The sequence below is a fragment of the Nerophis lumbriciformis genome, linkage group LG03, assembly GCF_033978685.3.
Source record: "Nerophis lumbriciformis linkage group LG03, RoL_Nlum_v2.1, whole genome shotgun sequence".
NCBI classification, from domain to species: domain Eukaryota; kingdom Metazoa; phylum Chordata; class Actinopteri; order Syngnathiformes; family Syngnathidae; genus Nerophis; species Nerophis lumbriciformis.
In genome coordinates this window covers 40,318,548-40,331,184 of record NC_084550.2, presented here as the reverse complement: position 1 = coordinate 40,331,184, position 12,637 = coordinate 40,318,548, and the positions used below count along the sequence as shown (strand labels likewise).

Sequence of the window (12,637 nt, the reverse complement as noted above, 5' to 3'; positions counted from 1 at the left end):
GATGAAAGATTTGTGGATGAGGAAAGTGAGAGTGAAGGACTAGAGGGCAGTGGGAGCGATTCAGATAGGGAAGATGCTGTGACAGGCGGGTGGGACCTGATATTCAGCTGGGAATGACTAAAACAGTAAATAAACACAAGACATATATATACTCTGTTAGCCACAACACAACCAGGCTTATATTTAATATGCCTCAAATTAATCCCGCATAACAAACACCTCCCCCCTCTCGTCCATATAACCCGCCAATACAACTCAAACACCTGCACAACACACTCAATCCCACAGCCCAAAGTACCGTTCACCTCCCCAAAGTTCATACAGCACATATATTTCCCCAAAGTCCCCAAAGTTACGTACGTGACATGCACATAGCGGCACGCACATACGGGCAAGCGATCAAATGTTTGGAAGCCGCAGCTGCATGCGTACTCACGGTACCGCATCTGCGTATCCAACTCAAAGTCCTCCTGGTAAGAGTCTCTGTTGTCCCAGTTCTCCACAGGCCAATGGTAAAGCTTGATTGTCATCTTTCGGGAATGTAAACAATGAAACACCGGCTGTGTTTGTGTTGCTGCAGCCGCCCGCAATACACCGCTTCCCACCTACAGCTTTCTTCTTTGCTGTCTCCATTGTTCATTGAACAAATTGCAAAAGATTCACCAACACAGATGTCCAGAATACTGTGGAATTTTGCGATGAAAACCGATAACTTAAAAGCTGGCCACCATGATGTCCCAAAATGTCCTCCACAATCCGTGACGTCACGCGCAGGCGTCATCATACCAAGACGTTTTCAGCAGGATATTTTGCGCGAAATTTAAAATTGCACTTTAGTAAGCATCATTGATATATAAACTATCAGACTGCGTGGTCGGTAGTAGTGGGTTTCAGTAGGCCTTTAATAATATATAGATTGTATTTATATATATTTATTATATATATGTATTGTATTTATTTATGTCATGTTATCTGTACTTGTACTCAATCTACTGTCCTATGTGCGACTGTACATCTACTGCCTTAGCACACACTAACAGTAGTTCAGCTCTGACACACCTGTCCGGTGTGCTTATGATCAGTACAACACTCAAAAGTTCGTTTAGCATGTCCTCGAAACATAAATGGCATTTAACACCATATCTTCAAGTATCTCTGAGGATTTATGTCGTGAACTTACTCTTAAACTAAAGCTAACTGTATTTTGCTTCGTCGCCGTGGTTACCGTCAGACCAACGTCCGCAATCTTAGAAAATAACCCTGAATGTGACTCGTTTTTAACTCATAAAATTAACAAAACAGCTTAACATTGCTTACTCTAAAAGGTACAGAATAAATTATACTACTGCTTGTATGTGTTATATGCAAACAAGCTTACCTGCAAAAAAAATTAACACAGCGTTACAACCGGAGCTTGATGCATCTGCTTCTTTTCATATCGTGTACTGACAGACTTCTTCTACGGCACCAGCTACTGATAACAACGGCACCAAGCGCCCTCTGCTGGTGTAACTAAATATCGCATGCTGCATAGAAATACATAGAAAACCTTGACATCACAAAAAATTTAGTCTATATACAGTATTTACATCGAGTTTCCTGACCTTAAAGAGTTTTTAATGGGGGGCAACTATTTTAATCAAAGTAAATCACTTAGTGCCACACGTGGTCAGCCACCTCCGACTAGCCGTATTTTACGACTTAGAATGCATGAATGCGCGCAGGTGAGGAGGCTTCCGGGAGGAGGAGGAGTTGAGGGATGAGGATGGAGGGTGTTCACTATCTCCTATCCTCTTCCCCCCTGCTCTATCCTGCAACCCAGGGAAAGCTCCGAGAAGTCACACTCGCACCTCCCGCTGCGCGCAAAACTCCGGCCGGCGAGCGCTGCGTGAGACAGGACGGCTCGGATGTTGCGCACGCAGCGAGGCGGCGCGCATTGTCTGGTGTAGAAGACGCCGAGGAGCAATTATTAGCAACAACTTGAAGAGATTCTCTTCTTTCCCTGACACTTTTTTTTTCTTTTCTTTTTTCTTTTTCTTTTTTTTTTTTCTAGCACCTGCCGCTCGTGGGATTGCCGCGCGTCTTCTTGCTGGCGTGTGCGCAACCGAGGAGGCGTATAGGGACTTGGTGCGCATCAGAGGAAGGTGACATGAAGGTGCTCGGGTGGACCACACTCGTCCTCTGCCAGTGGATCCTACGCAAGGTGAGCGTCATTGTGGAGATTTACCCCACAAGTGGGGGAAATTGCGTGGAAATATCCCACTTTTCTATCAGTGCGGTGCGTTTGGAGTAATCAGAAATAACACTCTTCTTGTATTAATGACACATAGAGGAGTTGTTCCATCTTCTCACAGAGTTTTAAGGTGGCAAACATGCTCCACTTTTTATCTCTGTGAGTTTGAAAGTGGATATTTACTCACAAGTGGGGAAAATACGTGAAAATATCCCACTTTTCTATGAGTATGGTGCGTTTGGAGTAATCAGAAATAACACACTTCCTGTATTAATTACACATAGAGGAGTTGTTCCATCTTCTCACAGAGGTTTAAGGTGGCAACCATGCTCCACTCATCTCTGGGTGAGTTTAAGGTGGATATTTACCCACAAGTGGGGAAATACGTGGACATTTCCCACTTTTCTATGAGTGTGATGCGTTTGGAAAAATCTGAAATAACTTACTTCTCGTATTAATGACCCACAAAGCAAGTTGTTCCATTTTTTCACAGACTTTTAAGGTGGCAAACATGCTCCACTTATCTCTGTGTGAGTTTGAAAGTGGATATTTACTCACAAGTGGGGAAAATACGTGGAAATATCCCGCTTTTCTATGAGTATGGTGCGTTTGGACTAATCAGAAATAACACTTTTCTTGTATTAATGACACATAGAGGAGTTGTTCAATCTTCTCAGAGTTTTAAGGTGACAAACATGCTCCACTCATCTCTGGGTGAGTTTGAAAGTGGATATTTACCCATAAGTGGGGAAAATGCGCGAAAATATCCCACTTTTCTATGAGTATGGTGCGTTTGGAGTCAGCAGAAATAACACACTTCTTGTATTAATTACACATAGAGGAGTTGTTCCATCTTCTCACAAAGTTTTAAGGTGGCAAACATGCTCCACTCATCTCTGGGTGAGTTTGAAAGTGGATATTTACCCTCAAGTGGGGAAAATGCGTGGAAAAATCCCACTTTTCTACCAGTGTGGTGCGTTTGGAGTAATCAGAAATAACACATTTCTTGTATTAATGACACACAAAGCAAGTTGTTCCATCTTTTAACATAATTTTAATGTGGCAAACATGCTCCACTGACCTCTGTGTGTGTTTGAAAATGAATATTTACTCACAAGTGGGGGGAATGTGTGAATATATCCCACTTTTCTATCAGTATGGTGCGTTTGTATTTATCAGAAATAAAACACTTCTTGTATTGATGACACACAAAGGAGTTATTCCATCTTTTAACAGAGTTTTAAGGTTGCAAACATGCTCCACTCATCTCTGGGTGAGTTTGAAAGTGTATATTTACTCACAAGTGGGGAAAATGCATGAAAATATCCCACTTTTCTATGAGCGTGGTGCGTTTGCAGTAATCAGAAATAACACATTTCTTGTATTAATGACACACAAAGCAAGTTGTTCCAGCTTTTCACAGATTTTTAAGGTGGCAAACATGCTCCACTCATCTCTGGGTGAGTTTGAAAGTGGATATTTACCCACAAGTGGGGAAAATGCATGAAAATATCCCACTTTTCTATGAGCGTGGTGCGTTTGGAGTAATCAGAAATAACACATTTCTTGTATTAATGACACACAAAGCAAGTTGTTCCAGCTTTTCACAGATTTTTAAGGTGGCAAACATGCTCCACTCATCTGTGTGTGAGTTTGAAAGTGGATATTTACCCTCAAGTGGGGGAAAATGAGTGGACATATCCCGCTTTTCTACCAGTGTGGTGCGTTTGGAGTAATCAGAAATAACTCACTTTCTGTATTAATTACACAGAGAGGAGTTGTTCCATCTTCTCATAGAGGTTTAAGGTGGCAAAACATGCTCCACTCATCTCTGTGTGAGTTTGAAAGTGGATATTTACCCACAAGTGGGGAAAATGCGTGACAATATCCCACTTTTCTATCATTGTGGTAATCAAAAATAACACACTTCCTGTATTAATGACACAAGGAGGAGTTGTTCCATCTTTTCACAGACTTTTAAGGTGACAAACATGCTCCACTCTTCTGTGTGTCAGTTTGAAAGTGGATATTTACCCACAAGTGGGGAAAATACATGGAAATATCCCACTTTTCTATCAGTATGGTGCGTTTGCAATATTCCGAAATAACACATTTCTCGTATTAATGACACACAAAGCAAGTTGTTCCATCTTTTCACAGACTTTTAAGGTGGCACACATGCTCCACTCATCTGTATGTGAGTTTGAAAGTGGATATTTACCCTCAAGTGGGGGAAAATGAGTGGAAATATCCCGCTTTTCTACCAGTGTGGTGTGTTTGGAGTAATCAGAAATAACTCACTTTCTGTATTAATTACACAGGGAGGAGTTGTTCCATCTTCTCAGTTTTAAGGTGGCAAAGCATGCTCCACTCATCTCTGTGTGAGTTTGAAAGTGGATATTTACCCTCAAGTGGGGAAAATACGTGGAAATATCCCACTTTTCTATGAGCGTGGTGCGTTTGCCGTAATCCGAAATAACATACTTCTTGTATTAATGACACATAAAGCAAGTTGTTCCGTCTTTTCACAGACTTTTAAGGTGGCAAACATGCTCCACTCTTCTGTGTGTCAGATTGAAAGTGGATATTTACCCACAAGTGGGGAAAATACATGGAAATATCCCACTTTTCTATCAGTATGGTGCGTTTGCAGTAATCCGAAATAACACATTTCTCGTATTAATGACACAGAGGAGTTGTTCCATCTTTTCACATAGTTTTAATGTGACAAACATGCTCCACTCATCTCTGCGTGAGTTTGGAAGTGGAAAAAAGTTGTAAGAAAAAGCAGATTTCAACGTATGTTTGAAAATAGCAGCGTTCCTGCAAGTTTGCTAATAAGTAAGTGGCAGTGCAGCCGCCTTCCTTATCTTCTATTCAGCCATTTCTGCTCCCAGCAACTTCCTTTCATTTCTCCTTCAGAAGTTAAACGCGCCCGTGGCTTGTTTTATTATCTACAGCATCTCCGTGCTCCACAGTGGAGTTAGCTGCTGATGATATGAGGCCAAATCAGTGTGTGTGTGTGTGTGTGTGTGTGTGTGTGTGTGTGTGTGTGTGTGTGTGTGTGTGTGTGTGTGTGTGTCTGTTCTTGTATGTCTACCCTTTTTGAGACATCAACAAGGAAAAGTACCTTCCATATGACCGTAGTCATGGTCCCAATACGGAAAACCATTGCATCTAATAGAGAGCCAAATACTAGAGTTCGTGAACATTGCTCCAAAGTCAGGATTTTTTTGTTGATTTAATGTGCATACAAAAGTAAACATTGACAGGTGCAAAGGCAGCAATATATGATTAAACAAGACGGCAGTTAAAGAGGGACTTCCCTATTCATCCCCAAAAAAACCCGCCAGGTGAACAGCTGATTTTACCACTTCCGGTGCTGACGTAAGACAACCCATATGTGACCATAGGATGAACAAATACACTACACTACTAAGACTATAGTGGCCATTAACAGTTAGCTTCTACAGCTGGGTTGGCCAAGGGGCCATCTGTGGGCCGTGACTCCTTTGTCATCGGCCTTAAGCACGTTACAAAAAACAAAAAAATGTATCTAATTTGCACCCCTGGTGGTGAAATCTATCAAAATGAGGGTGGTTCCATAAAGGAGGGATTTTTCACATTGCTTTCCCTCTGGCCAACACATGAAATAACAAGTGTGTGTAAAAATTTGAAATGCTCCCCCTCTGGCCAACATATGTAATAACAAGTGTGTGTGTATGATATTGAAATGCGTCCCCTTTGGCCAAAATTAATTAGAAAAATTAAATGAATATGTATATAGAGACATACTGTAATAACTTGAAGTAAATAATGAAGATTAAAAACAAATTACACAAAACAAATTCAAAAAATAAATAAATTCACTAAAAGTATTTTTCTCACAATACGTCGACTTTTTTCTTATAAAATTGGGAACAATGTCTCATTTCTGTTTTTGTAATATTGCAATATTTTCTTGTAAATGTCTTACTTTTTTGTGTAAAATGATTAATTTTTAATGCAAAATGGTGACATTTGTCATATAAAATTTTGACTTTTATCACAATATTGCCAATTTTTTTTGTTCTTGTGACAGTTCACTGACATTTTTCGAGCAAAATTATGACTTTTGTCATCATTTTGCCAAGAGAAATTCCTGATTATTATTATAGTATTGCCAAAAATGTAAAGTGTTCTTATAAAATTGTGACTTTTGTCAGGTAAAGTGATGACTTTTCATAAAATTGCACAAATGTTCAGTTTTTCTTGTAAAATTTTGACTTGCGTTGAGTAAAATGTCGACTTTTAATATAATACTGCCAAAATTCTAATTTTTTCTTGTGAAATCCCAACTCATTTTTCACAAGCTTTTTTTATTATTTGCATAGTATGTATATATTATTAATGTTGTAAATACACATCTTTATATATCTAGAAAGGCTGGTCTTAAAGAGGTAGGCTTTTTTTCTCAGGTCTCAAAAAGGTAATAAATACAAGAGAGTGTGTGTGTGTGTGTGTGTGTGTGTGTGTGCGCTGCTGTCATAAATGGGTGTTCCCTATGGCTTTTTTGGCTACAATTATACATACTGAGTTGTGTGTGTATATACATCATCCATGCTCCATATAACACACACACACACACATCCATTATGGATAATTTCATTTGTTACTGCAAGATTTCTAAGCACTTACAGTATAGATAAGCGCACACACTGTACTCCACTTTTAAATGCTCAGTGCAATTCAAAGAAACGTCTCTCACGTCTACTGCATTTTTCAAAGATTGTTGACAAAGACTGCACAAATATGGTCACGGTGTTGCGCTTTAAAAAGTTATTACTACCACGCCGTGCCTAAAAAGGAGTAGGAAGAAGTAGAGTTTAGCCTATTCAAGCCTTTACATGTGTACAATAAATGATTGATGGGCTAGTTAATTCATGTCCTATGTTGTATGTCACTCTTTTCTAATAGGGAATGAAAACAATAAAAAAAATAAAAAAAAGTAATATTACAAAAAAGATAATTTATTGAATCAAAAATATTGAAATTCAATGATTTAGTGAGTTTGCAAACATTATGCACAAATATGCAATGCACAACTATTTTCAAGAAAAGAGGACAAATATAACCTAATCTAATTTGAAATATTTGTATGCACGTACAACACTTTGGAATTAAATGATGGTATGGATTAAGCAAAGTAAGCAAACACATTTAAAATATAATGTGCACCTCATTGTGCATGTAATATATCACAATATTGATTACATACCACGTACATCATTACAAATGCAATATATCACTGTATTGATTTTAAATATAATTTACACGTCTTTGTACTTTTACTATATCACTATATTGGATTTTAAATATCATTGTGCATGTAATATATCATTGTGGTGATTTTAAATATAATGTAAACATTTGCACGCACCTACAACACTTAAACATTTAGTGTATCAGTATGTGGGATTTAATTATGGTATGGATTAAGCAAACACTTAAAATATAATGTGCACCTCATTGTGCATGCAATACATCACAATATTGATTTTTAAATACCATGTGCATCATTGCAATTGCAATATATCACTATATTGATTTTAAATATAATTTACACGTCATTGTACTTGTACTATATCACTATATTGGATTTCAAATAGATAGATAGTACTTTATTGATTCCTTCAGGAGAGTTCCCTCAGGAAAATTTAAATTCCAGCAGCAGTGTACAAAATTGTAAAAAGTAAATAATGGGGGTATAAATGGAAACAAAATAGAAAAATATTACAATAAAATAAAAATAAAAAGCTGTCAGGACTTGGACTATGGCGTGGTTTGTTCTCCCGTGGTGCAAATGAACATTTGGACCAGACATGGCGTGAAGGTGAAGACATGATTTATTTAAACACTATAACTACAAAAAGAACAAACTAAAGGTGCGCACAAGGCGGAAGTACAAACTTGACAAATGAAACCAATACTTGCACGTGGGCCAAAAAAACTAAGGACATGAGCAAAAGTCGCTAACTGTGGCATGAATAGAAACAACTTACTTGGACATGGCATGAAGTGCGCAGAGGTAAACAAAGTGTGAAGCAGAGAGTCAGGGGTATGATGTCACCAGGGAGACTTCCTGGCAACAATGGGTTTAAATAATAGTGACATGATTAAAGACAGGTGCGTGAGTCGTGAGGGCAGGTGAAAACTAATTGGTTGCTATGGTGACAAACAAGAGTGCACAGTGAGTCCAAACGTGGAACAGGTGAAACTAATGGGTAACCATGGAAACAAGACAAGGGAGTGAAAAGCCAGAAACTAAAGAGTCCAATAACTAAACAAAACAAAACAAAACATGATTACACAGACATGACAAAAGCAACAATGAGAATAAAAATATAACAGTAAAATAAGAATTTAACAAGAGAAACTATCTATAACTATAAATATCATTGTATTTGCAATATATCACTATATTGATTTTAAGTAGGGATGTCCGATAATGGCTTTTTTGCCGATATCCGATATTCTGATATTGTCCAACTCTTAATTACCGATACCGATATATACAGTCGTGGAATTAACACATTATTGTGCCTAATTTGGACAACCAGGTATGGTGAAGATAAGGTCCTTTTTAAAAAAAAAAAAAAATTAAAATAAGATAAATAAATTAAAAACATTTTCTTGAATAAAAAAAAGTAAAACAATATAAAAAGTTACATAGAAACTAGTATTTAATGAAAATGAGTGAAATTAACTGTTAAAGGTTAGTACTATTAGTGGACCAGCAGCACACACAATCATGTGTGCTCATGTGTGCTTACGGACTGTATCCCTTGCAGACTGTATTGATATATATAATGTAGGAACCAGAATATTAATAACAGAAATAAACAACCCTTTTGTGTGAATGAGTGGAGGGAGATTTTTTTGGGTTGGTGCACTAATTGTAAGTGTATCTTGTGTTTTTTATGTTGATTTAATACAAAAAAAAAAAAAAAAAAAAACGATACCGATAATACTTTTTTTTTTTTTTGCGATATTACATTTTAAAGCATTTATTGGCCGATAACATCTCTAATTTTAAGTATAATTTACACATCATTGTACTTGTACTATATCACTATATTGGATTTTAAATATCATTGTGCATGTAACATATTGTGGTGATTTTAAATATAATGTAAACATTTGTATGCATCTACAACACTTAAAACATTTAGTGTATCAGTATGTGGAATTAAATAACAGAATGGATTATGTCAATAAATCAAACTATGCACTCATGTGATCAAGTTTAAGAAACTGGTCAAACTAAAATGAAGAAGAAGAATTCTGATAATTGTCATAATTATTTATTTAAGTAATTTGTGTACACACTGAGAAGAGGAAGTGAATTGTTATTAATGGCCATCCAAATGGAAAAAGAAGAGGAGGGATGAGTAAGATCTGCTTCTTCCTACTCCTTCTCGGACATGATGTGAATAGAAACTGGAAATTGTTATGCATGTTCAAGGTAAACTTCAACCATCATAGAAACAATAACAGTAAATAGAGTTAAAAACAAAGAAACCGATGTATAAGTAGCCTAAATAAATACATGAATGCATAAAACAATGCATAAACAATCTAGCAATTAAAAAAAACATTAACATAAACAAAGTCATGACTCAATCAATATTAAAATGTCGGAGTAAAAACATCATGTAAAAAAAAAAAAAGCAGAATAAAGCAATAACTCATTTGTTAATGATCATTGAAGTAAAAACGGAAAAAATAGTCATTATGTACATCATTGTTATTGAGAATGTTGTTTTGCACTGATATCTTGGAAGGGTAACTACTGACGGGATACATTCTATCCTATTCCATTTTGACTCTACTTGAATCAGAGGGTACAATGCATATATTTAACTGGAAAATAGTCATTACTTAGACTTAGACAAACTTTAATGTTTCACCAGGGAAATTGTTCCACACAGTAGCTCGGTTACAAAGGATGGAAAGCGTAAGGATGGAAAGGACAATGCAGGTATGAAATAGACTAAAATAAATAAATAAATATACCATCACTGATGGTGGAAACTTTAAACTAGACTTCAGGCAACGTGGATCCTGTGCCTCTCCTGTCTTCCTCCAGACTCTGGGACCTCGATTTCCAAAGGAAATGCAAAATTTGCATGGTTGGGTGATGGTTTGGGGTGCCATGTCATCTGCTGGTGTCGGTCCACTCTGTTTCCTGAGATCCAGGGTCAACGCAGCCGTCTACCAGCAAGTTTTAGAGCACTTCATGCTTCCTGCTGCTGACCTGCTCTATGGAGATGGAGATTTCAAGTTCCAACAGGACTTGGCGCCTGCACACAGCGCAAAATCTACCCGTGCCTGGTTTACGGACCATGGTATTTCTGTTCTAAATTGGCCCGCCAACTCCCCTGACCTTAGCCCCATAGAAAATCTGTGGGGTATTATGAAAAGGAAGATGCAGAATGCCAGACCCAAAAACGCAGAAGAGTTGAAGGCCACTATCAGAGCAACCTGGGCTCTCATAACACCTGAGCAGTGCCAGAAACTCATCGACTCCATGCCACGCCGCATTAACGCAGTAATTGAGGCAAAAGGAGCTCCAACCAAGTATTGAGTATTGTACATGCTCATATTTTTCATTTTCATACTTTTCAGTTGGCCAACATTTCTAAAAATCCCTTTTTTGTATTAGCCTTAAGTAATATTCTAATTTTGTGACACACGGAATTTTGGATTTTCATTTGTTGCCACTTCAAATCATCAAAATTAAATGAAATAAACATTTGAATGCATCAGTCTGTGTGCAATGAATAAATATAATGTACAAGTTATACCTTTTGAATGCAATTACTGAAATAAATCAAGTTTTTCAAAATATTCTAATTTACTGGCTTTTACCTGTATATATCAGTGCGGTGAGGTTCATGACTGGTGAGGTACTGACTTCATCACAGTCAGATTTACAAACATATGAACCCTAAAGAGTATCTTATTCACCATTTGATTGGCAGCAGTTAACGGGTTATGTTTAAAAGCTCATACCAGCATTATTCCCTGCTTGGCACTCAGCATCAAGGGTTGGAATTGGGGGTTAAATCACCAATAATTATTCCCGGGCGCGGTGCCGCTGCTGCCCACTGCTCCCCACTGCTCCCCACTGCTCCCCTCACATCCCAGGGGGTGATCAAGGGGATGGGTCAAATGCAGAGGACATATTTCACCACACCTAGTGTGTGTGACAATCATTGGTACTTTAACTCATTGGCGTTGTTAGGCCTATTTTAGGGGGGCTCAAGCCCCCCTAAAATATTCTTAAGCCCCCCTAAATAATTTGGTGTTTTTTTTGTTTTTGTTTTTACAAATAAATGCCGACATATTCATTATAAAGTGGCCCAAATATGAGTTTAAATAAATAATCATATAACCTGTTATTATTCACTCAGTTTCCCCCCACTTTGTAGCGTAAGGTAGAGAGCCCCTTTCGTGCATCGGTTTCCAATCCATTCCACTTGTTCATATAGAAAATGCCCACATCACTCAAATTCCAGCCCGCATTTTCTCTGCGACCTTGCTTGCGGTCCTGCAGGTGTACGAAGCACATTATCTTCCTTTACAATGAGGGAAGCTGCACAAAACCTTGTGTGTGCAATTGTAAATCATTTATTTTTTAAGTTTTGTGTTTCTTGTAGAATCTATATAAAGTAATATACATAAGCCTATTGTTAAAATAATGAAAAAAACATCATTAAATATATTTGTTTTATTGTATTGTTACATTAATAGCTGTTTTATTATTATTGGATGGCTTGTTAAACATTTAATAGGATTTTCAGAGGGAGGAAAAACCAAGACATTTAATATAAAATGTAAAATGAATAAATACATAAAAAGAAAAAGAAAATATATGGTTAAAAGCCATCGTCCCGGGCAGCATTTCATTTCGTCCCGTGCATTTTTTTTAAATAATAATAATAACAATGAATAATTTCTAAGTCTTTGTTAGCCGTTTGTGAAGTTTTGTGCTCGTGCGTAACATTCGCTCGCATCCTGTGCATCTCCTGGGGGCAAAGCCCCCCCCTGTCCTTAAAAGCTAGTGACGCCCCTGCTTTAACTTAACTTTAACTTTACACATACAAACTGTAGCACACAAAAAAGCACATTTAATTAAAAAAACGTTATTATGGTCTTACCTTTACTTATAAGTGCGGATACAGTGGTGTTCGGTGTGGAGGAGTTGTGAATGAATGAAAAATGAAATCCGTGCTGCAGTCTGCAGGTGTACCTAATGTAGTGTCCTTGCAGTCGTTCACGGCTCCTCCGGCGCGAGCAATGTTGTTTTTGCACTTTTTGGCTTCTTGTTAAGTGACTTTTTTTTGGGTGGATTCGGTCTTG

The 12,637-nt window shown here is 37.5% G+C and overlaps 1 protein-coding gene across 1 annotated transcript in view; it reads left to right on the top strand.

Moving 5' to 3' along the window:
- Positions 1 to 12,637, top strand: part of LOC133584589 (neurexophilin-2) — a 293,526-nt gene that overhangs the window by 11,668 nt on the left and 269,221 nt on the right. Inside the window, exon 2 of the mRNA XM_061937732.1 lies at positions 2,054 to 2,203. Within this exon, the coding sequence (XP_061793716.1) occupies positions 2,150 to 2,203 (54 nt within the window). The 5' untranslated portion in view covers positions 2,054 to 2,149. The remainder of the gene's footprint in view (positions 1 to 2,053; positions 2,204 to 12,637) is intronic.